Source organism: Dromaius novaehollandiae, chromosome 2 (assembly GCF_036370855.1).
Source record: "Dromaius novaehollandiae isolate bDroNov1 chromosome 2, bDroNov1.hap1, whole genome shotgun sequence".
Classification (NCBI taxonomy): Eukaryota; Metazoa; Chordata; class Aves; order Casuariiformes; family Dromaiidae; genus Dromaius; species Dromaius novaehollandiae.
The window spans coordinates 773327-799991 of NC_088099.1; the positions used below are offsets into that span (position 1 = coordinate 773327).

General features: G+C 74.1%; 1 protein-coding gene across 1 annotated transcript in view; it reads right to left on the bottom strand.

Annotated features, from left to right (window-relative positions):
- The window catches only part of LOC112995901 (SCO-spondin-like), a 45170-nt gene that overhangs the window by 4086 nt on the left and 14419 nt on the right, over positions 1–26665 (bottom strand). The window contains exons 37-87 of the mRNA XM_064508054.1: positions 25739–25898; positions 25572–25626; positions 25021–25239; positions 24839–24936; positions 24161–24302; positions 23882–24046; positions 23621–23798; positions 23332–23417; positions 23100–23249; positions 22287–22415; positions 21246–21404; positions 20855–21019; positions 19735–19914; positions 19473–19595; positions 19161–19290; positions 18904–19029; positions 18736–18827; positions 18404–18580; positions 15941–16105; positions 15581–15833; positions 15171–15217; positions 14716–14883; positions 14471–14602; positions 14085–14230; positions 13888–13982; positions 13753–13805; positions 12973–13146; positions 12509–12588; positions 12257–12426; positions 11516–11562; positions 11181–11384; positions 10934–11104; positions 10620–10853; positions 10120–10162; positions 9780–10003; positions 8820–8969; positions 8566–8732; positions 7006–7121; positions 5559–5755; positions 4384–4590; positions 4140–4307; positions 3919–4050; positions 2914–3154; positions 2690–2842; positions 2553–2599; positions 1584–1775; positions 1329–1499; positions 707–837; positions 463–587; positions 333–379; positions 39–118 (exon numbers count right to left, since the gene is read on the bottom strand). Of these exons, the coding sequence (XP_064364124.1) occupies positions 39–118; positions 333–379; positions 463–587; positions 707–837; positions 1329–1499; positions 1584–1775; positions 2553–2599; positions 2690–2842; positions 2914–3154; positions 3919–4050; positions 4140–4307; positions 4384–4590; positions 5559–5755; positions 7006–7121; positions 8566–8732; positions 8820–8969; positions 9780–10003; positions 10120–10162; positions 10620–10853; positions 10934–11104; positions 11181–11384; positions 11516–11562; positions 12257–12426; positions 12509–12588; positions 12973–13146; positions 13753–13805; positions 13888–13982; positions 14085–14230; positions 14471–14602; positions 14716–14883; positions 15171–15217; positions 15581–15833; positions 15941–16105; positions 18404–18580; positions 18736–18827; positions 18904–19029; positions 19161–19290; positions 19473–19595; positions 19735–19914; positions 20855–21019; positions 21246–21404; positions 22287–22415; positions 23100–23249; positions 23332–23417; positions 23621–23798; positions 23882–24046; positions 24161–24302; positions 24839–24936; positions 25021–25239; positions 25572–25626; positions 25739–25898 (7264 nt within the window). The remainder of the gene's footprint in view (positions 1–38; positions 119–332; positions 380–462; positions 588–706; positions 838–1328; positions 1500–1583; positions 1776–2552; positions 2600–2689; positions 2843–2913; positions 3155–3918; positions 4051–4139; positions 4308–4383; positions 4591–5558; positions 5756–7005; positions 7122–8565; positions 8733–8819; positions 8970–9779; positions 10004–10119; positions 10163–10619; positions 10854–10933; positions 11105–11180; positions 11385–11515; positions 11563–12256; positions 12427–12508; positions 12589–12972; positions 13147–13752; positions 13806–13887; positions 13983–14084; positions 14231–14470; positions 14603–14715; positions 14884–15170; positions 15218–15580; positions 15834–15940; positions 16106–18403; positions 18581–18735; positions 18828–18903; positions 19030–19160; positions 19291–19472; positions 19596–19734; positions 19915–20854; positions 21020–21245; positions 21405–22286; positions 22416–23099; positions 23250–23331; positions 23418–23620; positions 23799–23881; positions 24047–24160; positions 24303–24838; positions 24937–25020; positions 25240–25571; positions 25627–25738; positions 25899–26665) is intronic.

Sequence of the window (26665 nt, forward strand, 5' to 3'; positions counted from 1 at the left end):
TCCCGCCAGCGCCCCGGCCGGGCCAGCAGCAGGGAGACGGTGCCGGGGCCGAGCGCTGCCAGGGGCAGGCAGGGGCTGCAGGGCGACCACTCCGACCAGGCGCTCAGCGGCAGCAGCCCTGCGGGGACACGGAGCTGCCGGGACGCCGCGGGGATGGGCTGGGCGGGCTGCAGGCACGCGTGGCGCGGCGTGAGCGGGGCTGATGGGCGGGAGGTGGCACGGGAGCCGCCGGGGGCTTTGCACCGGGGAGGCAGGCTGAGCCCCTTGCAAGGGCTGCGGTGCACGGGGGTGGTGGGGGGCCGCGGGATGGGGGGGGGGGGGGCCGCACTCACCCTGGCAGCCCTCGCTGCTGCACCGCAGGGCGCCGTCCCGGCACACGCTGCGAGGAGAAGAGCGGGTGAGCTCCCGCGCCCGCGCGCTGCCGCCCACCCCGGCGCTGCCGCCCGCCCCGGCGCCGCTCACCACTCCTTGCAGCCCAGCAGGATGGTGTCGCCCGCGGCCAGGCGCACGGGGCCGTCCAGCCCGCTGACGTGCAGGCAGCCGCACTGCGCCGGCGGCACGCAGGCACCGCTCTGCTCCAGCAGCCCCTGCCGGGACAGCGGGGCCGTGGCGGGGGGGCGGCCGGGACCCCTAGGTCGGCCGTCTCCTGCCAGCCCGGCCCCCCGCGCCCGGCCCTGGCCCCCCGCCCCGCGGCTGCCCCTCTTGCCTGGGGGCAGAAGCAGCCGGGCAGGCAGGGCGGCAGGTCCGCGCACAGCTCCGGGTGCTGCCGGGTGGAGCAGAGCCCGGCGCAGGGCGAGCCGCAGGGCCGGTACTCGAAGGGCGGCTGGCAGCTGGCTGCTGCGGGACGGGGAACGGGTCAGCGGGGAGCCCGGCGCGGCAGCAGGGACGCGCCGAGGAGACCATGGGGACGGGCAGGGTGCAGGCAGCAAGCACAGGGGACGGGCAGGGACACCCCGGGAGCACACGGGATGGGCAGGGTGCAGGACCCGAGCCCACGGGGATGGGCAGGGACACCCTGGGGAGACCATGGGGACAGGCAGGGACACCCCGGGAGCACAGGGACGGGACAGGCGCAGGACCTGAGCACACGGGGATGCTCAGGGACACCCTGGGGAGCACATGGGACAGGATGGGTGCAGGACCCGAGCACACGGGATGGGCAGGGACACCCCGGGGAGACGCTGGGGACAGGCAGGGACACCCCGGGAGCACACAGGGATGGGGAGGGTGCAGGACCGAAGCCCGCGGGGATGGGCAGGGCCGGGGCAGCCAGCACAGGCCAGGCAGCAGCGGTGGGCACCGACCTTCACGGCGGCCCCGTCCCTCACCTGAGCACCCCGAGCGGTTGCACACGCGGAACTGCCCGTCCAGCCCCACGCACAGCTCCGAGCCGGCGCCAGTGTCCGCACCGGTGCCGAGCTGGTGCCGGTAGCGCTGCTGCACCGGGAGGCTGCAGGAGCAGGGGCTCCACGGGGTCCAGGGGCTCCAGGCGCACTGGTCTGGGGGCAGCGAGCGGGGGGCCAGCGTGGCAGCGGGGCGCTGCACGGCGGCGGGGTGCAGGCGGGCAGAGGTCGTGCCCGTACCTGGGCAGGGGCGCAGGTAGCAGGCCCGCAGCTCCTGGCGCGCGCTGGCGTTGCAGGGGGCATCGGGGGGGCCGGGGGCCGGGCAGGCGCACGTGGCCTCGCGGGACGCCAGCCCGGTGCCGCAGCTCCGGGAGCAGGGGCTCCACTCGGTCCAGTTGCACCGCTCCTGCCCCGGGGCTGTGGAGGAGGCACCTCACCAGGGACGGCCCCGGGCACCCCCAGCCCCACGGCCGTGGCAGGGGAGCAGGGTTCACCCTGCAGCCCCCCCGCCGCGGCTGCGGGTGCCGATTTGGGGGCCTCCCTGCACCTCCCTGCGGGTCCTTCAAACACCCTGGCTGCAGGCAGTGGAAAACTCCTCCAACCTGAGAGCAGGTTCCTCCCCCCTGTGCCCCCCCTGCCCCCCTCCCTGCTGCATGGACCCACGGTACGAGCTCACGCGTGGGCACCCAGGGCTTTGCAGGGACAGCACGGCTGCAGCCCTCGCCCGGCACGCACCCTTCAGCACCCGCGACCCCTCGGCACCCCCAGCAGTTTCAGGGCTGCAAAGAGGCTTTTGCAACCCGGTACCCTCAAATTTGGTCGTTTGCAGCATGATCTCGGGCAGGTCAGGGCTCAGCCCCCCATGCACGGCTTGGAAAGGCAACGGGTCGGGAGTGCCAGCCTGGGGGACCCCGGCGCCGCGCGCCCCGGCGCTACCCTCTCGCTCGCGCGGTGCCCAGCTCCTCACCGGGGCAGGGCCGGGGGGCGCAGTCCCGGGCCTGGGCGTCGGGCCCGGCGCAGTCGGAGCCGTTGTGGCGCGGCGCGGGGTCCAGGCAGGCGCGGGTGCGGAGCTGGCGGTGCTGCCCGCAGGCGGCGGGGCAGTCGGACCAGGGCGACCAGGGCGTCCAGCCTCCCGGCACTGCGGGGCGGGCGCCGGCTCAGCCGGGCGGCACCGCCGCGGGCACCGGGATGTGGGGCGGGGGGGCTCACCGGCACAGGGGACGTCCTGGCAGGAGGGACCCTCCGGGGTGCAGGTGCTGCGGGAAGGGACGGGGCAGGCGGATGGGCGCAGGCGGGTCCCACAGCCCCGTGCCCCTCACCGGGGCGTCCCGCCGCGCCGCACTGACCATCGCTGGCAGTCGCCCTGCAGCCACACGTCGCCCAGGCGCCTGTCCCCCGCGCCGTGGGGGCACAGGGGTGGGCAGTGCCCCGCGCCGCACGCCCGGCTCTCCTGCTGCTCCGTGCCGCACTCAAGGGCCCCCGCGCCCGACGTGGGTGCCCTGCGGGGGGGGGGGAGCGTGAGCACCCCGCGGGGTCGCAGCCCCCCGCCGCCTCCCCGGCCGCAGCCCACCTGAAGCGCTCCTGCAGGCCGTCCCCGCAGGTGACGCTGCACGGGGACCAGCTGGACCAGCTGCTCCAGTCGCAGTGCTGGGACGGGCAGCTGCGGTTGGTGCAGAGCAGCCGCCCCTCGGCGCAGGTGCAGTTGTTGCAGCCGTCGTGGAACAGGCTGCCCGGCGCCCAGCTGCGGCCCTGCGCGTCCGTGCACTCGCACTGCGCAGGGGACACGCAGCTGCCGTCCTGCTCCAGGGTCCCTGCGGGGGGGGGACACAGCGTCACGCTTTGCCCCCGGGTTCTGAGTGGGGCAGGGACCCTTCTAGGCCCGCATCTGCGATGCACCCACAGCTCTGCGGGGAGCGCGTCTCCACGGGGCACCCACAGCTCCGTGTGTGTTTGCAGCGCATGCACAGTTCCACGTACATTTTCAGTGCATGCACAGCTCTGCATGTGACTGCATTTGCACTGCATGCACAGCTCCATGGGTGAGTGCATTTGCAGTGCACACACAGCTCCATGCATGATTGCAGTGCTTGCACACTATGTGTGACTGCATTTCCAGTGCATGCACAGCTCTGTGTGTTTGCAGTGCACATGCAGCTTCATGTGCATTTTCAGTGCATGCACAGCTCCGTGGGTGACTGCGTTTGCAGTGCATGCACACCTACGTGTGTGACTGCATTTGCAGTGCATGCACAGCTCCGTGCGTGTTTGCAGTGCACACACAGCTCTGTGTGTGACTGCGTGTGCAGCGCACGTACAGCTCCATGCACGTTTGCAGTGCACACACTGATCTGTGCGTTTGCAGTGCATGCACAGCTCTGTGTGAGTGTTGCAGCACATACATGGTTCTGTTTGCAGTACACGCACAGCTCCATGTGTGTTTGCAGTGCATGCACAGCTCCATGCACATTTGCAGTGCACGCCCAGCTCTGCGCCTGCCGCATGTGCACGGCTCTGCGGGGGTGGGAGCGGGGGGACCCCGCGCGGGGAGGGGGGGCAGCGGGGCAGCCGCACTCACCGTCGGGGCAGCGGCAGCCCGGCTCGCAGGGCTCCCCGTCCTGGCAGGCGGTGCCCTCCTGCAGGTCCCGGCAGCGGCGCGGGCAGCGGCTGGCGCAGGCCGCGGGGGCCATGCCGGGGGGGCAGCCCTCCCCTGGGGGACGGCACGAGCGGGCCGGTGCTCAGCATCCCCGGCGGGGGGGTCGGCTGCATCCCCCCCCCGCACGGTGCACGGTGCCGTACCGCAGGGCCGGGCGTTGCAGACGCGCACGCGGTGCCGCTCGCCCCGGCAGCGCTGCCCGCCGTTCTTGGGCGGGGGGCCGGTGCAGGCGCGGGTGCGGATGGCGCGGCCCCCCCCGCACGGCCGGTCGCACCGCGACCAGGGCCCCCACCGCGACCAGGCGCCGTCCACTGCAGCGGGGGCACAGGGGGGGTTACGGGGGGCACATGGGGGGCCCCCCCTCCCCACGGCCCCCCCCGCGCCCACCTCGGCAGGGCTGGGGGCTGCAGCGGCGGCGCTGCACGTGGGCGCCGAGCTCGGCGGGGCACCAGCGGCCCCCCGGCCCGGGGGGGGTGTAGGCGCGCAGGCGCTGCTGCAGGCCCCCCCCGCAGCTGCGGGAGCAGCCGCCCCACGGCCCCCACGGCGTCCAGGAGCAGTTGGCGCCGGCGCACTCCTCGCCCCGGCACGGCACCGCTGCGGGGACACGGCGCCGTGGGGCACGGCCAGCGCGGTGCCCCCCGGCAGTGGGGCAGCAGGGACCAGCCCAGCCCCCCAGCAGTGGGGCAGCAGGGACGGTCCCAGCCCCCCAGGCAGTGGGGCAGCAGGGACAGTCCCAGACCCCCCCAGGGCAGGCAGGATGGTCCCAGACCCCCTGGGCTTTGGGGCAGGTGGGATGGTCCCAGACCCCCCCCCCCCAGGCAGTGGGGCAGGAAGGGTGGTCCCCAGACCCCCCCCCGGGGCAGGCAGCATGGTCCCAGATCCCCCTGGGCAGTGGGGCAGCAGGGACAGTCCCAGTCCTCCAGGCAGTGGGGCAGCAGGGATGGTCCCCAGACCCTGCCTGGGCAGTGGGGCAGGAGGGGTGGTCCTCAGACCCCCCCGGGCAGTGGGGCAGGTGGGATGGTCCCAGGCCCCCTGGGCAGTGGGGCAGCAGGGCTGGTCCCCGGACCACCCTGGGCAGTGGGACAGGGGCAGCCCCAGCCCTCCCCTGTGCAGTGGGGCAGGAGGGGTGGTCCCCAGATCCCCCCTGGGCAATGGGGCAGGCAGGACCATGCCAAACCCCCCTGGGCAGTGGGGCGGGCGGGATGGTCCCCAGACCCCCCCTGGGCAGTGGGGCAGGGGCAGCCCCAGCCCTCCCCTGTGCAGTGGGGCAGGTGGGATGTTCCCAGCCCCTCCCCTGAGCCATGGGGCAGGCACGATGGTCCCAGCAATCCCCCGTGCCGTGGGGCAGGGACAGTCCCAGCCTCTGCCATGCCATGGGGCAGGGGCAGCCCCATCCCCCCCATGCTGTGGGGCAGGGACAGTCCCAGCCCCTGCCATGCCATGGGGCAGGGGCAGCCCCATCCCCCCCGTGCTGTGGGGCAGGGACAGTCCCAGCCCCTGCCATGCCATGGGGCAGGGGCAGCCCCAGCCGCCCCGTGCCGTGGGGCGGGCCCCCCCCTCACCGGCGCAGTGGGGCAGGTTGCAGGGCAGCTGCTGCCGGGCCTCGCCGGTGCAGGCGGCGGCGGTGCAGGGGCGGGAGCGGCTCTTGGTGGCGGGGCGGGGGGGCTCGGTGCAGCTGCGCGAGCAGGGCCCCCACCGCGACCAGGGCCCCCAGGGGCCCGAGCCCTCCGCAGCATCTGCCCGGGGGGGGGGGTCAGCACTGGCCAGGGCAGGGGGCCCCCGGGGGGGGCAGAGCCCCCGTGCCCCAGCCTGGGCTGCAGCGGCACCCGGCCCCCCCCCTTGCCTGTGCCCCCCCCCAGCCCCCCCGGCCCTCACCTGGGGTGCTGGGGCCCGGCTCCGCCGTGGGGACGGTCACCGCTGCGGAGAGCACGGTGCGGTCCGGGGGGATGGGGATGGGGGTCAGACCCACGGCCCCAGTGGGGTGGAGGGGATGGGGATGGGGCTCAGACCCATGGCCCCCCCCCGGTGGGGTGGAGGGGATGGGGGTCAGACCCATGGCGGGGCAGAGGGGATGGGGATGGGGGTCAGACCCATGGCGGGGCGGAAGGGAGGGGGATGGGGGTCAGACCCATGGCCCCAGAGGGGTGGAGGGGACAGGGATGGGGGTCAGACCTATGGCCCCCCCCGGTGGGGTGGAGGGGATGGGGATCAGACCCATGGCAGGCAGAGGGGACAGGGATGGGGACTGGACCCATGGAGGGGCAGAGGGGACAGGGATGGGGGTCAGACCCACGGCCCCAGTGGGATGGAGATGGGGGTCAGACCCATGGCAGGCAGAGGGCATGGGGATGGGGGTCAGACCCACGGCCCCGGTGGGGTGGAGGGGACAGGGATGGGGATCAGACCCATGGCAGGGCAGAGGGGATGCGGGTCAGACCCATGGCAGGCAGAGGGCATGGGGATGGGGGTCCGACCCACAGCCCCAGTGGAGTGGAGGGGGTGGGGATGGGGGTCAGACCCATGGGGGGCAGAGGGGATGGGGATGGGGGTCAGACCCATGGGGGGCAGAGGGGACAGGGATGGGGGCACTGATCCACAGTGGGGTGGAGGGGATGGGATGGGGCTCAGCCCTCCAGCAGGGTGTGGGGGGCGGGATGTGGGTCCCCCCATGGCAGGGCGCAGGGAATGGGATGTGGGTCCCCCCATGGCAGGGCGCAGGGGGTGGGATGTGGGTCCCCCCATGGCAGGGCGCAGGGGCAGGACGTGGGTCCCCCCCAGCAGGGCGCAGGGGGTGGGATGGGGTCACCCCCGGGGGGGGGTCACAGCGGTGGGGGGGGCACCTGCGCAGGGGGGGTCGCGGCAGAGCTGCGTGCCGGGGCGCGGGCAGCGCGGGGGGGCACAGCGCAGGCGCCCGTGCAGGCACGTGCTGCGGGCAGAGGCAGCGGTGAGGGGCGCGAGGCCACGGTGAGGGGCGCGGGGGGCGGGGGGGGGCCGGGGGGGGGGTCTCACCAGTTGGTGCAGGCGGTGCTGAGGGTGCTGCCGTGCGGCACCTCCGGCGGTGACGGCGGCTCCGAGCCGTTGTGCAGCTCCCGCAGGACCTCGGCCGGCACCGCGCAGGGACACGCCTGCGCCCACGCACACCGGCGCGCCCACGCACCCACGGCACCCGCGGCGCCCACGGGACCCACCGCGCCCACGGCACCCATGAGACCCGCGGCGCCCACAGCACCCGTGGCACCCACAGGACCCACAGCACCCATGGGACCCATGAGACCCGCAGCACCCACGAGACCCATAGCACCCACAGGACCCACGAGACCTACAGCACCCATGAGACCCACAGGACTCACGAGACACGCAGCACCCACAGCACCCACAAGACCCACGGGACCCGGGACACCGACAGGACCCACAGCACCCATGAGACCCACGGCACCCACGAGACCCACAGCCCCACGCAGCACCCACGAGACCCGTGGGACCCGCAGCATCCATGAGACCCACTGCTCCCACGAGACCCACGGCACCTGCAGCACCCACAGGACCCGCAGCACCCATGGTACCCACGAGACCAACAACACCCACAGGAACCACCGCGCCCGCAAGACCCACAGCACCCATGGGACCCACAGCACCCATGGGACCCGCAGCACCCATGAGACCCAGGGCACCCATGGGACCCAAAGCACCCATGGGACCTGCAGCCCCACGCAGCACCCACAGCCCCACACAGCTCCCACAGCCCCAGGCAGCACCCGCAGCCCCGTGCAGCCCCCACAGTCCCACACAACACCCACAGCCCCATGCAGCACCCACGGGACCCATGCAGCATCCACAGCCCCACATAGCATCCACAGCCCCACACAGCACCCACGGGACCCACGCAGCCCCATGCAGCACCCGCAGCCCCATTGCAGCACCTGCAGCCACACACAGCACCTGCAGCCCCACGCAGCACCCACAGCCCCACGCAGCACCCACAGCCCCACACCGCCCCACACAGCACCCACGGCCCCACACAGCACCCATGGGACCCATGCAGCACCCGCAGCCCCATGCAGCACCCGCATCTCTGCGCAGCAGCCACAGCCCAGGCAGCACCCACAACCCATGCATCCCCACACAGCACCCATAGCCCCACACAGCACCCGCAGCCCCACACCAGCTCCCACAGCCCCACACAGCACCCACAGCCCATGCAGCACCCGCAGCCCCACACAGCACCCACGGCCCATGCATCCCCACACAGCACCCGCATCCCCGTGCAGCACCTGCAGCCCCACACAGCACCCACAGCCCATGCAGCACCCACGGCCCATGCATCCCCCGCAGCACCCACAGCCCGTGCAGCACCCACAGCCCATGCAGCCCCTGCAGCACCCACAGCCCATGCAGCACCCACGGCCCATGCATCCCCATGCAGCACCCACGGCCCATGCATCCCCACACAGCACCCACAGCAGGGCTCCAGGCCCCCAGGGCAGGTCCGCAGCACCGCGCCGAGCCCCCGTGCACCCGGCCGCGCAGCCCGGCGGTGCATCCCGGCGCGGCGGCCCCGGCGCCCCTCACCTGGAGGCAGGCGCCGCGGTGCAGGAAGGCGCCGCGGGGGCAGTGGCAGCCCTCGTCGCAGCGCTGGGCGAAGCAGGCCACGCGCCCCGCCAGCTGGGCGCAGCTGTAGGGGCAGCCCTCGCCCGGCAGGCACTCGCGGTACAGCCGCCCGCCGGGGCAGCCCGCCTCTGCGCACCGCAGCCGCGCGTCAGCCGGGGCCGCGCCGGGGCCGCCGCGTTCGCCGGGGAGCCCCCCCCCGGCCGCGGGACCCTCACCGCGGCACACGTGGGTGTTGCAGGTCCTGCTCTGCTCCGGCAGCCCCGGGCACTCGCGCTGGCGGCAGGTCCGGCTGCGCATCTGCTCGCCGCCGCCGCAGGAGACGCTGCACGGCCCCCACGGCGACCACTCGTCCCACGGCTCCTCCTCTGTGGGGTGCGGAGGGGGGGGAGAGTGGGGCTGGCACCCACGGGGCTGCGCAGAGCCCCGCGCAGGGCCTGCCCTGATTGGACCTGTGCTGCGGCGTGAGGGTCTGCCTCTGCTACTGCACCCGCCCCACGCTGCCCTGCATGGCATTGCACTACACTACACTGCATTGCACTGCCCCACACTGACCCACATTGCATTGCATTACACTGCACTGCACAGCCCCACACTGCCCTGCATGGCATTGCACGGCACGGTGCTGCATTGCACTGCACTGCCCCACATTGCACTGCATTGCACTGCACTGCATTGCCCCATGCTGCCCTGCATGGCATCGCGATACACTACACTGCATTACACTGCACTACCCCACACTGCCCCACGTTGCTTTAGGTTACGCTGCACTGCATTGCCCCACGCTGCCCTAAATGGCACTGGACGGCACTGTGCTGCATGGCACTGCACTGCACTGCACAGTACTGTATGGCACCGTATGGTCCCACATCGCACTGCACAGCAGCACGCAGCACTGCATGGCACCGCATGGCACCACGCTGCATTGCACAGCACCGCACGGCACTGCATGGCGTTGCACGGCGCCTCTGCACTGCATTGCAGCACACGGCACTGCATGACACTGCACTACATTGCACTGCACCATGCAGCACTGCACGGCACTGTGCTGCATTGCACAGCACTGCACGGCACTGCACGGCACTGCACAGCACTGCACGGCACTGCACTGCGCTGCCCAGCGCTGCAGCACACTCAGCACCTCGGGGCCCCCCGCGGCCCCCCGCAGCGCCCCTCACCTGCGCAGGTGCCGTCCGTGGGGCAGGCGCGTTGCTGCTGGCTCTGCCCGCGGCAGCCCCGGCCCCCGCCCTGGGGCACCGGGTTGCTGCACTGGCGGGCGCGGAGCTGGGTGCCGGCGCGGCAGCCCCCAGCGCAGGGCGTCCACGGCCCCCAGGGGCTCCAGCCGCCGTCCACGCGGCACCCGGGCGACGCGCGGCACCGCAGCTGCCCGGCCTCGCACGTGCTGCAGGGAGCATCGGCGTCGGTGGCGTCACCCGGGGCTGGGGCCCCTCACCGCAGCATCAGGGCTCCCCGCGGGCACCCGCGGCTGGCGGTGCCGAGGGGGCCGGGGGTGCTCACCAGTTCTGGCAGGGGCCACGCACGCTCTCGCCGGGCTGCAGGACTCCCCACGGCGCTGGTCCGGCCCCGGCCGAGGTGTTCACTGCCCGGGGGGACCCTGCGGGGGGGGCAGGCATCACCCCCAGGCCAGGCACCGCATCCCACCCCCCCCGCCCCTTGCAGCATGCACCGCCGGCTGCCGCCCCTTGCACGCTGCCCCCGAGCCCACCCCGGCCCCCATCGCCATGTCTGGGTCCCATGGGGCAGCCGGACCCCCCCCCCCCCACGGGGCTGCGCCGTGGGGCAGCACTGGGTGCACCCCGTCCGCCTCGAAGGGGCTCCCCGGGCACCCGGGTGCTGCAGCCCCCGGCACTCACCGTGCAAGGTGTCACCCAGCGAGGTGTCACCCGGCAAGCTGTCATCCAGCAAGGTGTCATCCAGCAAGGTGTCACCCAGCAAGCTGTCATCCAGCAAGGTGTCATCCAGCAAGGTGTCGCCCGGCAAGGTGTCGCCCAGCGAGCTGTTGCCCGGCACGGTGTCGCCCGGCACGGTGTCGCCCAGGGAGCTGTTGGGGTACTTGCAGCGGCAGCGGTCGGGGCTCACGCAGGCGCCGTCCTGCAGCAGCAGCCCGGGGGGGCAGGCGCAGGCGGGCTGGCAGCGGGGGCCCTCCAGGCACGCCGTGTCCTCGTGCAGGTCCTCGCAGGCGCGGGGACAGGGCTTGCCGCAGGCGAGGGACACCCGGCCGCCGCCGCAGGCTGCGGGGGGGCAGAGCGCCGGTGTCCATGCCCGGGGACCCAGCGCCGCCCCGAGGGGACGGGGATAGGCGCCCGCTCACCCTCGCAGGCGCTGCTCTCCTCCGGGCACGGCCGGCTCTGGCGGGCTTCCCCGGCGCACGGCAGGCCCCCGAAGCGGGCGGCGGGGCTGGCGCAGTGCCGGACGCGCGTCGCCCGCCCCGCGCAGCCCTCGCAGGGGGACCAGGGGCCCCAGGCGCCCCAGGCGCCGTCCACTGCAAGACGGGGCAGTGAGACGCGGCACGGCGCGGGCACGGCGCCCCGCGGGGTACCGGGCGGGCGGGCACCTACCGGGGCAGGCGGCGGCGGCGGCGGGGCAGCCCTTGCGCTGGCGCTGCAGCCCGGCGTCCCCGTGCCGCTCCTGCTCCCCGGCGCACGCCGCGCCGCCCCGCTGGGGCTGGGGGCAGGAGCAGGCGCGGTACCGGCTCGCCGCCTCGCCGCCGCAGCTCCGCGAGCAGGGCGTCCACGGGGACCAGTCGCACCAGCCGCCGGGCACTGGGGAGAGCCGGGGGGCGGGTTGCGGCGGCCCGTGCGTGGGGGGACGGCAGTGCCCTCCCGCGCCCCGGCCCCAGCTCCCGCGAGGCGCCGCCGTGCCTCCGGCCGCCCCGGCCCGCGGCAGCACTCACCGGGGCAGGGCAGGCCGGTGCACAGCAGCTTCCCCTCCGTGCAGGTGCTGGGGATGCGAAGCGAAGGGGTGAGGACCCGCCGGAGCGGGATGGAGCAGGCAGCGCTCCCGCAGAGCCAGGACCTGCTGTGCTCCTGCAGAGTGTCCCCATTCCCGTCCCCATCCCTGTGCCCATCCCAATCCCTGTCACTGTCCCCATGCCCAACCCCATTGCTGTCCTCATCCTGATCCCTGTCCCCATCCCCATCCCAATCCCCATCCCAATCCCTGTCCTCATCCCCATCTCCATCCTCATCTCTATCACTGTCCCCATGCCCATCCCAATCCCTGTTCCTGCCCTGTCCCCATCCCTGTCCTTGTCCCCATCCCCATCCCTGTGCCCATCCCAATCTCCATGCTCATCCCCATCCCCATTGCCATCGCCATCCCCATCCCCATCCCTTTCCCCGTCCCCGTCCTCATCCCCATCCCGATCCTCATCCCCATCCCCATCCCCACCTCCATCCTCATCCCTGTCCCCATCCTCATCCCCATCTCCATCCCCATCCCCGTTCTCGTCCCCGTCCTCATCCTCATCCTCATCTCCATCCCCATCCCCATCCCTGTCCCCATCCCCATCCCCATCCCCATCCTCTTCCCTGTCCCCGTCCCTGTCCCCTTCCCTGTCCCCATCCCCATCCCCTTCCCTGTCCCCATCCCCGTCCCCATCCCCTTCCCCATCCCCGTCCCCGTCCCCGCCGACCAGTTGTTGCAGCCGTCCCCGCGGGCGACGGTCTCCCCGGGCAGGTAGCGTCGCCCCGTGAGCAGGTCGAGGCAGGGGCAGTGCCGGGGGGCCACGCACGCCGCCCCGCCGGGGTCCAGCACCCGGCCCGGGGGGCAGTAGCAGCCGGGCTCGCAGCGCCAGGCGCAGTGCTGGGGGAGAGGGCAGGCTGAGCCCGGGGCCGCGCCGGGGGGGCCGGGGGGGGGGATGGCGATGCTGGCGGCAGCCGCTCACCGCGATGTCGTCGCAGGAGCGGGGGCAGGAGGGGCCGCAGCGGCTGTACGTGGAGCCCTCCACGGCGGCGCAGTCCGGGGCTGCGGGCAGGAGAGGAGGGTCAGGGCGCACCGGAGGCTGCCGGCCCGCGGGGCCGGGGTGCCCCACGCCGGCTCTGCCCCACGGCGGCTCACCGGGGCACTCCTGGGGGTTGCAGGCCTCCACCTGCACCGGGGCCCCCTCGCAGAAGTCGCCGTGGCCCTGGGGCGCGGGGCTGCTGCAGGCTCTGCCGCGGCTCCGCACGCCCTGCCCGCAGCTCCGGCTGCAGCCGCTCCAGGGGCTCCAGGCGCCCCAGCCGCCCGGCCCTGCGCCAGGACGGGCACCCTCAGCCTCCACGCTGCGGGCCCCCGCCTCCCCCGGGGCGATGCACCCCCACAGCCCCCGGCGACGTCCCCGTGCCCCCGGCACGGGCTCGCGGCACTCACGGGCGCAGGGCTCCAGGATGCAGGGACGCTCGTCCGGCTCCGGCTCCGGCTCCGGCTGCGGCCCCGGGCAGGGGGTCCCGGCGGCCGCGCACAGGCGGTGCCGGCGCTGCAGCCCCAGTCCGCAGGAGGCCGAGCACTCGCTCCAGGGGGTCCAGGTGGACCAGCGCCCGCTCGCTGCCCCGGGAAGCACGGCGGGGATCAGACCGGCACGAGGCCCCCCCCCGGCCCCCCAGCAGCCCGGACACCGGCCGGCGGCCGCCCCTGGCCCAGGCGGGGCTGCGTTTCTGGGGGAAGGCGCGGGGGTCCCCAGGCTGCTCCGTGCACAGGCCCCTCGCTTTGGGGCTGCTCCCTCGTTTCGGGGTGGGTCTCTTCTTTTGGGGCTGGTCCCTTGCTTTGGGGCTGCTCCCTCATTTTGGGGCTGGTCCCTTGCTTTGGGGCTGCTCCCTCATTTTGGGGCTGGTCCCTCATTTCAGGGCTGGTCCCTCATTTTGGGGCTGCTCCCTCATTTCGGGGCTGCTCCCTCATTTCGGAGCTGCTCCCTCGTTTCGGGGGGATCCCAGTCCCCTGCTTCCCCAGGGCCAAACTGGGACGAGACACCCCATGCAGCACGTTGGCATGACCCAGCCACGGGCACCAAGGCCCCCAGCCCTGGGGACAGCAGGAACCAGGGGACCCTCGGGGACCCGGGCAGAGGCTGAGGGGCTGCCGCCGGCCCGGGGCCGGTCCGCGATGATGCTGCGCAGGGGCGGCAGAGCCACGGCGCCGGGGCTCAGGGCTTACCGTCGTCGCAAGCCGCCCGGGAGCAGTTGGTGATCCGTCCGGCGACGCAGGAGCTGGGAGAGGGGAGCCAGCAGCGGGTCGGAGGCGGGCAGGGGAGGACGGCCGGGGCGGGGGTCCCCCGGCGCCGGCACTCACCAGTTCTCGCAGCCCCAGGGCATGGCTGCTCCGGGCGGGTAGAGCTTGCCATCGGCGGCACAGGGACACTCCGTCTCGGCCACGCACTCGTTATTCTGCGGGAGCAGACAGGAGTGGGACGCGGCCCACGGCAGAGGCGGCGCCGAGCCAGCCCATCCTGGTGGCGTCAGGCCTGCCGAGCCCGCGCCGCCGCTCACCAGCAGCACGGCACCCGGCGGGCAGAAGCAGCCGGCGCGGCAGGTCGCGTTGGCGGCGGGGACGGTGCTCAGCTCGGCGCACGAGCCGGGGACGTCGGCACACTCCTTCCACACCTTCCCAGCCGGGCAGACGCCAGGCGCCTCGGCTGCGGAGCCGGAGAGGGGGCTGAACGGGCTGCAAAGCCCCGGGGCGGCGGCACGCAGCCACGCGCCCCCCCTGCCACCCCCAGGACGTCACCGGCGTCCCACGGGGCTGCATGGACCATGCATGGTGGCATGGGACCGGGGCTCCCCACCGCAGCACCCTGCGGTCCCCGGCACATGGGGGGGGGCTGGAAGCTGCTCGCACAGACGGACGGACGGACGGACGGACGGGGGGGGCTCACCGGGGCAGGGCGCCAGGCTGCAGGTGCTGAACTCGAGGCCGCCGGGGAGGGGGCTGCTCCGCGTGCGGTTCCTGTAGCCGCCCCCGCAGGGCACCGAGCACTCCGACCAGGGCCCCCACTCGGCTCCGGCGCCTGCGCACACGGCAGGAGGGGGCTCCGGGCGCCGCCGAGCCCCCCCGGGGCGCCCGCCCCCGCGGCACACGCAGCCCCCGGGGCTGCCCGGCGCCCCCGGCCCGGCTCACCGCGGCAGGGCTGCGGGCTGCAGAACTCCATCTCCACGCCGGGGCCCCGGCAGTCGCGGCCCCCGAAGGCGGCCGGCGGAGCGGAGCCGGTGCGGTACCGCCGCCGCGTGCCCACGTTGCAGCTGCGGCTGCAGGCGCTCCACGCCGTCCAGCTGCTCCAGCCGCAGTGCACTGCGGAGAGGCGCCCGGACCCCGCTGCAGCCCCCGGGCAGCCCGGCTCCCCGCGCCCGGGCTGGGGGCCGGCCTTGGACCCCGCTCGGCCTCACGCCAGGGACAGGGACGCGGGGGGCTGCAGGGAAAGCCGGGACCCTTCCCCTCCCGGGCATGGGGAGACACGTGGAGAATGGGTCCCTCCAGCTGCAGACGGGCTTGGAAAGGCTCCTGCTCTCCGCGCACCCGCCCCAGCGACCCACCCTCGCCTCCCGCCCCAGCTCTGCCCGAGCGGGACGCGTTGTTACCTGGGCACGGCTCCGTGCCGCACACCATCTCCCCGGCCGTGCAGGTGCTGCAAGGGTGGGGGTGAGGCCGCGTGAGCAGGGCCAGGGCTCCCCGGGGCCACCGGCAGCCCCTGCACCCCGAGAGCCCTGTTCCCCGGGACCCCCTGCATCCCGGGACCCCCTGCACCCCGGGACCCCCTGCACCCCGGGAGCCTGTGAACCCTGGGACCCCTGGACCCCTGTTCCCTGGGACCCCTGTGCCCTGGGACCCCCTGCACCCTGGAAACCCCCTGTTCCCTGGCACTCCCTGTCCCCTGGGAGCCCCTCCAGCCCAGGACCCCTGCACCCTGGGACCCCCTGCGCTCTGGGAGCCCCCTGCACCCCAGGCCCCCTGCACCCCGGGAGCCCTGCACCCCGGGAGCCCCCCACACCAGTTGTTGCAGGCGTCGAGGGCAACGGTGTCACCGGGCCGGTACAGGGCACCGCGGTGGTAGCAGAGGCAGCGGCCGCGCGGCACGCAGGTGTCGTTCTGCAGGAAGAGCCCGTCGGGGCAGTAGCAGCCCTCGTAGCAGTGGGCCGCGCACTCCACGCCGGCGCCCTGGTCCAGGCAGAGCCGCGGGCAGGCCCCCCCGCCGCGCCGGCACTCCTCCGCCGTCCGGTACACCATGTCCCCGGGGCAGAGCGCTGCGAGCAGAGGGGCCGCCGGGGCCGTGGGTGGGCGCCGTGCCGCGCGAGGGGCGCCCGGCGGGACGGCGTCCCCCCCCCCGCCACGGGGCACGGCGCCTGCCCACCTTTGCAGGGCTGCGTGTTGCAGTCGCGGGTCTGGACGAGGGGCCCCGCGCAGCCGGGGCCCCCGTGGGCCGGCCGGGAGCAGGAGCGGTTGCGCGTCTGCACGCCGGCGTCGCAGGGCGCCGAGCACTCGGACCAGGCTGTCCAGGGCGTCCAGACACCTCCCACTGCCGGAGGGAGAGCCAGCCGCGGTGACCCCAGCCCGGGGGGGCCGGCGGGTGTGGATGGGCCCCCCTCCCAGACCGCGGGTTCGGCTTTTCCTGGATGATGGGCTGCGCCTGTCTGCTGGGGACGCCCGGCTGCAGCCCCGGTCACCCTCCCCATCCATGCCACAGCTCCGTGCCCCTTCCCGCAGGGATGCAGGGCAGCCCCTTCCCGCAGGGATGCACGGCAGCCCCTTCCCACAGGGATGCACGGCAGCCTCTTCCCGCAGGGATGCACGGCAGCCCCTTCCCACAGGGATGCAGGGCAGCCTCTTCCCACAGGGATGCACAGCAGCCCCTTCCCACAGGGATGCACAGCGGCCCCTTCCCGCAGGGATGCACGGCAGCCTCTTCCCACAGGGATGCATGGCAGCCCCTTCCCACAGGGATGCACAGCGGCCCCTTCCCGCAGGGATGCACAGCAGCCCCTTCCCACAGGGATGCACGGCAGCCTCTTCCCGCAGGGATGCAGGGCAGCCCCTTCCCACAGGGATGCACAGCGGCCCCTTCCCGCAGGGATGCACAGCAGCCCCTTCCCGCAGGGATGCACGGCAGCCTCTTCCCGCAGGGATGCAGGGCAGCCCCTTCCCACAGGGATGCACAGCGGCCCCTTCCCACAGGGATGCACAGTGGCCCCTTCCCGCAGGGATGCACGGCAGCCTCTTCCCGCAGGGATGCAGGGCAGCCCCTTCCCACAGGGATGCACAATGGCCCCTTCCCACAGGGATGCATGGCAGCCCCTTCCCACAGGGATGCACAGTGGCCCCTTCCCGCAGGGATGCACGGCAGCCTCTTCCCGCAGGGATGCAGGGCAGCCTCTTCCCACAGGGATGCACAGCAGCCCCTTCCCGCAGGGATGCACGGCAGCCTCTTCCCGCAGGGATGCACAGTGGCCCCTTCCCGCAGGGATGCACGGCAGCCCCTTCCCGCAGGGATGCAGGGCAGCCTCTTCCCACAGGGATGCACAGCAGCCCCTTCCCGCAGGGATGCACGGCAGCCTCTTCCCGCAGGGATGCACAGCGGCCCCTTCCCGCAGGGATGCAGGGCAGCCTCTTCCCACAGGGATGCACAGCAGCCCCTTCCCGCAGGGATGCACGGCAGCCTCTTCCCACAGGGATGCACAGCAGCCCCTTCCCGCAGGGATGCACGGCAGCCTCTTCCCGCAGGGATGCAGGGCAGCCCCTTCCCACAGGGATGCACAATGGCCCCTTCCCACAGGGATGCACGGCAGCCCCTTCCCACAGGGATGCACAGTGGCCTCTTCCCGCAGGGATGCACGGCAGCCTCTTCCCGCAGGGATGCAGGGCAGCCTCTTCCCACAGGGATGCACAATGGCCCCTTCCCACAGGGATGCACGGCGGCCCCTTCCCGCAGGGATGCACGGCAGCCCCTTCCCGCAGGGATGCACAATGGCCCCTTCCCACAGGGATGCACAATGGCCCCTTCCCGCAGGGATGCACGGCAGCCTCTTCCCGCAGGGATGCAGGGCAGCCTCTTCCCACAGGGATGCACAATGGCCCCTTCCCACAGGGATGCACAGTGGCCCCTTCCCGCAGGGATGCACGGCGGCCCCTTCCCGCAGGGATGCACGGCAGCCCCTTCCCACAGGGATGCATGGCAGCCTCTTCCCGCAGGGATGCAGGGCAGCCCCTTCCCACAGGGATGCACAGCGGCCCCTTCCCACAGGGATGCACAGTGGCCCCTTCCCGCAGGGATGCACGGCAGCCCCTTCCCGCAGGGATGCACGGCAGCCCCTTCCCGCAGGGATGCAGGGCAGCCTCTTCCCGCAGGGATGCACGGCAGCCTCTTCCCACAGGGATGCACAGCAGCCTCTTCCCGCAGGGATGCAGGGCAGCCCCTTCCCGCAGGGATGCACAGTGGCCCCTTCCCGCAGGGATGCACGGCAGCCCCTTCCCACAGGGATGCAGGGCAGCCCCTTCCTGCAGGGATGCACAGCAGCCCCTTCCCGCAGGGATGCACAGCGGCCCCTTCCCGCAGGGATGCACAATGGCCCCTTCCCGCAGGGATGCAGGGCAGCCCCTTCCCGCAGGGATGCACAGCAGCCCCTTCCCGCAGGGATGCACGGCAGCCTCTTCCCGCAGGGATGCACAGCAGCCCCTTCCCACAGGGATGCACAATGGCCCCTTCCCACAGGGATGCAGGGCAGCCCCTTCCCACAGGGATGCACAGTGGCCCCTTCCCGCAGGGATGCACGGCGGCCCCTTCCCACAGGGATGCACGGCGGCCCTGCTGCAGACCCACCCGGGCAGGGCGGCGTGTCGCACGTCTCCTCCTGCACCGCCGGCCCCGGACAGGCCCCCGCGCCGCCGCCGCAGTGCCGGAAGCGCTTCCTCGTGCCGACCCGGTCCGCGTCGTGGAAGCAGGTTTTGGAGCAGGGGGACCAGGACGTCCAGGCGCTCCAGTGGCTGCTTGGCTCTGCTGGGGGGGACACGGAGGCACGGTGCTCCAGGGACCGTGGTGGGCATTGGGCACCCCCGCATCCGCACTGCTCAGCCCGGGCCCGGTGCTGCCGGCCGCAGGCGATGCTCCGAAGCCCCGGGCACGACGGTGCCGCGGATGCGGCGTGCACGTACCGGTGGCACAGGGCACGTGGCACTGCCGCACCTCCTGGGCGTCCCCGTCGCAGGGGGCTCCGCCGTGGGCCGCCGCCGGGTTCGAGGGGGACCTGCGGGGAGGGCGCGGCGTCACCGCCCCGTCTCAGCCAGCGACCCGGCCGCGCCGCCCCGGCTGCCGCCGCGCACCTGAACCGCTGCTGCATGCCCGCGCCGCAGCTGCGGTCGCACGCCGTCCACGCCGACCACGCCGACCAGCCGCAGTCGACGGGACAGGCCGCGTCCTCGCACGTCACCACCCCGTCCAGGCACACGCTGGGGCGCAAAGCCGGGCTCAGCACCCGCGCGCAGGGGAGGGGTGGAGCAGAGCCCAGAGGCACGGTGAGGGGCGCCGGCGGGGCAGGGTGCAGCACGCGGGGGGAGCCCGGGGGCCCGGCCGCGCTCACCACTGGCTGCAGCCGCCGCGGGGGAACACCTCGCCGGGGAGGCGGCGCTGCTGGCCCGCGTAGCAGTGGCACTGGCTGGCGTTCACGCAGCCGCCCTCCTGCAGGAAGAGCCCCGGCGGGCACCGGCAGCCTGCCCGCAGCGTGCCGTCAGCGCCGGCATCCCCGGCCACTTGCTCGGGTGACGTCCCCGTGCCCGGAGCTGACGGCTCCCGGCCGTGGGACGGGGTGGATCTCCGTGGGGAGAGCGCGGCGTGCGTGCACCCAGGTTTGGGGCAGCACCCGTGCCGGCGCCCGCCCCGCCGGGCCGCTCACCCTCCTCGCAGGGGCTCCGGCAGCTCGGCGCGGCGCTCAGGTCCCCGCAGGCCCGGGCGCACGGGGACGCCAGGCCCCGCTCGCAGTCGCCCGCCTGCACGAACACCATCTCGGGGCCGCAGTCTGCAGGGAGGCAGAGCCGGGCTGCTGCGGGACCCCCCCAGCGCCCCGACCCCGCCGGCGGCAGCTCGCACGGCCCCGGCCCCCGTCACCCCCCCCCACGCACCGGGACCCCCCTCCCCGTGCGCCGTGGCACACGTACCTCGGGCGTCCCCGCAGGGCTGCAGGTTGCAGGGCTGGGTCTGCACGGCCTCCCCCGGGCACGGCTGGCCCCCGTTCTTGGGCGGGGGGTCGGCGCAGCTCCGCGCGCGGCTCCGCACACCCCCCCGGCACTCGGCGTCGCACTGGGACCAGGCGCCCCAGGCCGCCCAGGCGCCGTGCACTGGGGCCGGAGGCAGCGCGGGCAGGCGAGAGCCCCGGTGCCCCATGGCCCCCCGGCCCGGGCCAGACCCCGTCCCCAGGCAGGGGATGGGGACCACACGCGGACCCCAGGCGGGAGACGGGGACCCCACGTGCACAGCGGGCAGGAGATGGGGACCCAACGCAGACCCCAGGCAGGGGATGGGGACCCCACATGCACCCGGGGAAGGGGATGGGGACCCCACGCAGACCCTCAGCAGGGGATGGGGACCCCATGTGCACATGGAGCAGGGGATGGGGACCCCACATTCACCCCAGGCAGGAGATGGGGACCTCACACGCACCCCAGGCAGGGAATGGGGACCCCACGCAGACCCCGGGCAGCGGATGGGGACCCCACATGCACCCCGGGCAGGGGATGGGGTCCCCACGTGGACCCTGGGAAGGGGATGGGGACCCCACACACACCCCGGGCAGGGGATGGGGACCACACGCAGACCCCGGGCAGGAGATGGAGACCCCATGTGCACTCCGGGCAGGGGATGGGGGCCCCGTGCACACTCAGGGAAGGGGATGGGGACCCCATGTTCACGCTGGGCAGGGGATGGGGACCCCACACAGACTCCAGGCTGCGGATGGGGACCCCACGTGCACCCTGATCAGGAGATGGGGACCCCGCACAGACCTTGGGGACCCCACATGCACCTGGGGCAGGGGATGGGGACCCCATGCAGACCCCAGACAGGGAATGGGGACCCCACACATACCCCAGGACCCCACGCACACCCTGGGCAGGGGATGGGGACCCCACATGCACCCTAGGAAGGGGATGGGGACCCTATGCAGACCCTGGGCAGGGGATGGGGACCCCATGCACATCCTGGGCAAGGACTGGGGACCCCATGTTCACCCTGGGAAGGGGATGGGGACCCCACCCAGACCCCGGGCAGGGGCGCCCGTACCTGGGCAGGCGCGGAGGAAGCAGGAGCGGCTGTCGAACTCGCGGCGGTCGCAGGCACCCCCCGGCAGGGCGTTTCGCAGCAGGTCCCGCCGGCGGAAGGTGACCCCCAGCCCGCACGAGCGGCTGCACTCGCTCCAGCCGCTCCAGGCCGACATGATGCAGTCGACTGGCAGGACGGACGCGGCGGCCTCAGCGCCGGGCACACCGACCCCGGCCGCGCTCCACGGGGTCCCTGTCCCCCGGGAGCAGCCCACCGTGGGGGTCTGCTGCCCTGGTCCCAACGGGGCATCGCCTCATCCTGTCCCGGACTGGGCTCTGAACCAGTACCAGGGCTTGGCCCCCCATTTCGGGTCCCCACGGCCCCCCCCAGCCGCCGTCACCGGCCCCCGTACCGCAGTCGCTCTCATCAGAGCCGTCAGCGCAGTCGCGGTGCAGGTCGCAGCGCTTGTCCAGGGCCAGGCACTCCCCGGAGCCGCAGGAGAACTGCTTGGGGGAGCACGTGGGGGGCCAGGCCGTGGGCACCATGGGGCCGGCCGAGGCTGTGGGGCCACCTGTGGAGCGGGCACAGAGCTGGGCTCGGACCACCACAGGGAGATGGGGACTGAGCCCAGCCGTCCCCACGGCACGCATCGGGGAGAGCGCAGGCTCGCCGGCAGGACTGGGGAGTCGGCATCCCTGGAGCATCCCCAGGGCATCCCTGGGACTCCCTGGAGCATCTCCAGCACTCCCTGGAGCATCCCCAGAGCACCACTGCAGCATCCTGCCCCGCCGCCCCGAGCATCCCTGGGGCTCCCCGGAGCATCCCTGGCACTCCCTGGAGCGTGCCCAGAGCATCCCTGGAGCACCCCAGCCCCCCAGGGCATCTCTAGGGCTCCTTGGAGCATCCCAGCCCCCCAGAGCATCCCTAAGGCTCCCCAGAGCATCCCACTCCCCCAGAGCATCATTGGTGCTCCATGGCACTCCCTGGAGCATCCCCAGAGCATCCCTGGAGCATCCCAGCCCCCCAGAGCATCCCCGGGGCTCCTGGAGCATCCCAGCCCCCCAGAGCATCCCCAGGGCTCCCTGGAGCATCCCCAGAGCATCCCCAGAGCATCCTGGCCCCTCCTCTGGCGCATCCCTGGGGCTCCCCGGAGCATCCCAGCCTCCCAGAGCATCCCCAGCACTCCCTGGAGCATCCCCAGAGCATCATCAAAGCATCCCAGCCCCCCTGGAGCATCTGTGCGGCTCCCGGAGCATCCTGGCCCCCCCATAGCATCCCTGGGGCTCCATGGCACTCCCTGGAGCATCCCCGGAGCATCCCAGCTCCCCAGAGCATCCCTGGGGCTCCTGGCGCATCCCAGCCCCCCAGAGCATCCCTGGAGCATCCCAGCCCCCTGGAGCATCCCCAGGGCTCCCAGAGCATCCCGGCCGCCGGCCGCGGGGAGGGGGCTCACCGCACTGCGTCTCGTCGGAGCCGTCCAGGCAGTCCTGCCGCCCGTCACACACGGCAGCGGCCTCCACGCAGCCCAGCGCCGCGCAGGCGAACTGCCCGCGGGCGCACAGCAGCCGGGGCAGCAGCGGGGCTGCGGAGAGCAGTGCCTTCGCCTGCGACCCCCCTGCCCCCCCGGGCGCAGCCTCCCCGGCAGCCCCCGCCTCCAGCTGCACAGCACGGACTGCCTGCCCCATGGCAAGCCTGGCCCCACGGCATGCCAGCCCCACGGCACGATGACCCTGCAGCATGCCAGTCCCCTGACACCATGGCATGCCAGCCCCCCCCCAAGCAAACCAGCCCCCCCCCAAGCAAACCAGCCCCCCAGCACACCAGCCCCATAGCACATAAGCCGCAGAGCAGGCCAGCCACCGTTCCCATGCCCGGCTCCGCAGCACGCTGCCCCCTTACCTGCGGGCGTTGGGGGGGGGACCCCCGAGGGAGACGGCCAGGAGGGAGGGGACACCGTCACCGCGGCCATGCCCGGCACGGGGGGCCCCAGGGAGGGAGCAGGGCTCTCCAGCCCGGCCGGGAGGGCGATGCTCAGCCCCGGCCGCCCCGAGCCCCCCGGCCCCGTGGGGGCTGCCGCGGGCAGGGTGGTCGCAGCACTGCTGGTGGCTCCGGCTCCACGGGTGTCCTCAGCCATGGTGGGGGGCTCGGCTCCCGGCTCCCCTATGTGGGGCAGGTGCAGGCTGTGCCATGGGGCCACATCCCTGCCCCGCCGCGTGCAGGGAGGGGGTTGCATTGGTATCCCCCCCCCCGGCAGACCGCAGCTCACCTGGCGGCGTGGTGGCCATCGGCTTCATCAGCGTCACCAGCTCGCCCACCGCCTCGGCCCCGCTGCTCCCGTCGGTGGGGCTGGGCGTCCCGGCTGCAGGCCCCGATGTCACCGCAGGGACCGGCATCCCGGTGCCGGGCAGGGCGGTGCCTGGGGCGAGGGAGAGGATTGCAGTGGGGGCCCACGGCAATGGGGCAGCCCCACTCCTGCCCTCCCCCTGCCCCGCGGCTACCTTGCGGCGTGGGCGCGATGCCGTGGGGGGGCGAAGGCTGCTCGGTGGACGGGCCCAGGACGCCGGCTCTAGCGGGGGCGGCGATGCTGCGGGAAGCGGAGCGGGTGGCTGGGGGGGGGTCGCAGCCCGCCGGGGGGCTCGAACCGCAACCACGGGGCATCGCCGAGCGCCTTGGCCGGGCTCTCCGTGCCGAATGCACACCAGGTCCCGGGGTGCCGCTGCTCCGGCCGGGCGCCCTGCACCGCGGCGAGCCCCGGCTCGGCATCCCCCCCCCCCGGCGGGACGGTACCTGGCGGAGGCGGCGGTCGGCGCGGCGCTGCCGGGAAGGGCACAGCCGGCCTCGTCGGTGCTATCGGGGCAGTCGGCGACGCCGTCGCAGCGCTGGGACGGCTCGAGGCAGCCGCCGGCCGGCGCGCAGGGGAAGCGGGGCGGCAGGCACTGCCGGGGCGCCGCGGGGCTGCCGGTCCCTGCACGGGGCGGCGAGGGCGGCGTCGGGGGCGGCTCGCCGGGAGCCCCCCGCCCGCGCCGCCCCGCTGCCCGCGCCGCTCACCGCAGCGCAGCTCGTCCGAGAGGTCCCCGCAGTCGTCGGCCCCGTCGCACAGGGCGCCGCGGGGGCCCCCGGGGACGCAGCGCCCGTTGCGGCACTGGAACTCGCCGGCGCGGCAGAGCCGCCGGTCCGGCAGCGCCGTCGCAGCCCCCGGCACCGCGGGGGACACTGGAGAGGGGGGAGCAGAGGAGGGAGCTGGGGGAGGGAGGAAGGCCCCCCCCCCGGAGCCGACCGGGGGTCGCCCCTCTCCCAGCCCCCTCCCCTGCTCTGGGGCGCCCGCACCTCGCCCGCAGCCCAGCAGCTCGGCCCGGAGGAAGATGCCGTTGTGAAAGTCTTGCGGGAGGATGCGGACGAGCCGGGCCTGGAGCATGCGCCCGAACGTCCGCGCCACCGGCGTCGAGTCGTCAGAGTTGCCCTGGAAGAGCTGCGGGGACAGCGGGGGGGCTTCAGGGGGGCGAGGCGGTGCCCCGCAGGGGACACATGCACAAATGCATGCGTCGGTGGCCCCATGCACGCACCAACACACCCCCCGTGCATGCTGAGCCCAGCAGAGCCCAGGGCTTTCCCGGGGCCGGGATGGGGCCAGGGACCGGCTGGCTGGAAAGGGGAGACTCCAGGATGCTGGGAGGCAGCTGGGCAGCAGGGGCAGGACCCTGGATCCCTGCAACCTCCCCCCTGTGCATGCGCACACACGCATGCACACACGTGCATGCACACGCACATGTGCATGCACGGACACAGACATGCACACACACGCACACACGTGCATGCACACGCACACACACATGCACACACACGCACACACGTGCATGCACACGCGCACACACATGCACACACACATGCATGCACACACGTGCATGCACATGCACACACACGCACACACGCGCATGCCCGTGCACACACACAGACGCCGTCTGGCACAGGCAGCACCTTGGGCTCCGGCCGGCCGTCGGCAGAGACCTCGCGGTAGTCGTGCCAGCGGACGCCGTCGGCGCTGAACCGCAGGAGGAAGGCGGTGACGTAGGCGTCGCTGGAGCCGGCTCCCTGCACCACCACGCCTGGGAGAGCGGAGCAGGGCAGGCGTCAGCGCCGGGGGACGAGGGCAGGGGCGCTGCCCGGCTCGCCGCGCGCCCGGCACCCACCGGTGAGGTTCCTGGGCTCCAGCAGGTCCAGCTGCAGGAAGGGGGGCTGGGAGAGCAGCTGGGGGTAGGCGTCGGGCGGCGGCGCCCAGCCCTGCAGCTCCAGCCCCGGGGCCACGCGGTGCAGGCGCCCGGCACGCGCCGGGTTCCCCGCCTGCTCCGAGGACGCCGTGAAGCTGCTGTCCGGCAGCGCCGCGATGCCCAGCGGGCCGTAGCAGGGCTCTGCGGGGGCCGGAGGCAGGGCAGACATGGGGGGCACCGCGGCCGCGGCCCCCCTGCAGCCGCCCCCCGGCACCGTGCCCGGTGGCCACGGCGGGGAGGGGTCCCGCTTACCGCCGGGGGGGGGCAGCGGGAAGGTGAGAAGAGGGCTGCCGGTGGGGGCTGCCGCCGTGGCGGCCGGGGGTCTCGGAGCCGGCGTGGTCGCGGCCGCCGTCCCGTTGTCCGCTGCAGCGGGGAAAGCATCGGCTGAGCGGGCGCGCGGTGCTTGCACGAATGCACCGGTGTGCGTGCCCCCCCCCGCGCGGCAGCGGCCCCCCCGGCCGCCCCAAACTCACCGGCGTTGGCGCAGTAGCAGCAAGCATCGCCCCGGCCCTCCACCAGCACCTGGCCCTGCACGGGGGGCGGGGGGGGGGGACAGCGTCACCGTCCCGCCGGGCCCGGCTCCCGCGGGGGCAGGGGGATGCTCCGGCCCCCCCGCGCCGACCGCAGCCCCCGCGCTCACCTCGGGGCAGGCGGCCGCGCCGTAGGGGCAGTAGGGCGAGCACTGCACCGTCAGGTCGGGCAGGCACTGGCACACCTGGCACTGTCCCCAGCGCCAGCGGGTCCCCGGCGCCCGGGGCCGCCCGCCCTGCTCGCACGCCTGGCACGGCTCCGTCTGGCACCTGCGCGGAGAGAGGCACCGGGACCGGCCGCAGCACCCACCCCGTCCCGGCCCCCGGCCCGAGCCCCACGGCTGCACGCGGGGAGCTGCCCCGTTCCCCCTGCCCCACACCGAGCCCCACGGCTGCACGCCGGGGAGCTGCCCCGTTCCCCCTGCCCCACACCGAGCCCCACGGCTGCACGCGGGGAGCTGCCCCATTCCCCCTGCCCCACACTGAGCCCCACAGCTGCATGCTGAGGAGTTGCCCGCTGCCCCCTGCCCCACACCGAGCCCCACAGCTGCACGCTGGGGAGATGCCCGCTGCCCCCTGCCCCACACTGAGCCCCACAGCTGCACACTGAGGAGCTGCCCGCTGCCCCCTGCCCCACACCGAGCCCCACAGCTGCATGCTGGGGAGATGCCCGCTGCCCCCTGCCCCACACCGAGCCCCACGGCTGCACACTGAGGAGCTGCCCGCTGCCCCCTGCCCCACACCGAGCCCCACAGCTGCACGCTGGGGAGATGCCCCATTCCTCTGCCCCACACCGAGCCCCACAGCTGCACTCCAGGGAGATGCCCCATTCCCCCCGCCCCACACCGAGCCCCATGGCTGCACTCCGGGGAGATGCCCCATTCCCCCTGCCCCACACCGAGCCCCACGGCTGCACGCTGAGGAGCTGCCTGCTGCCCCCTGCCCCACACCAAGCCCCACGGCTGCACGCTGGGGAGATGCCCCATTCCCCTGCCCCACACTGAGCCCCACAGCTGCACGCTGGGGAGATGCCTGCT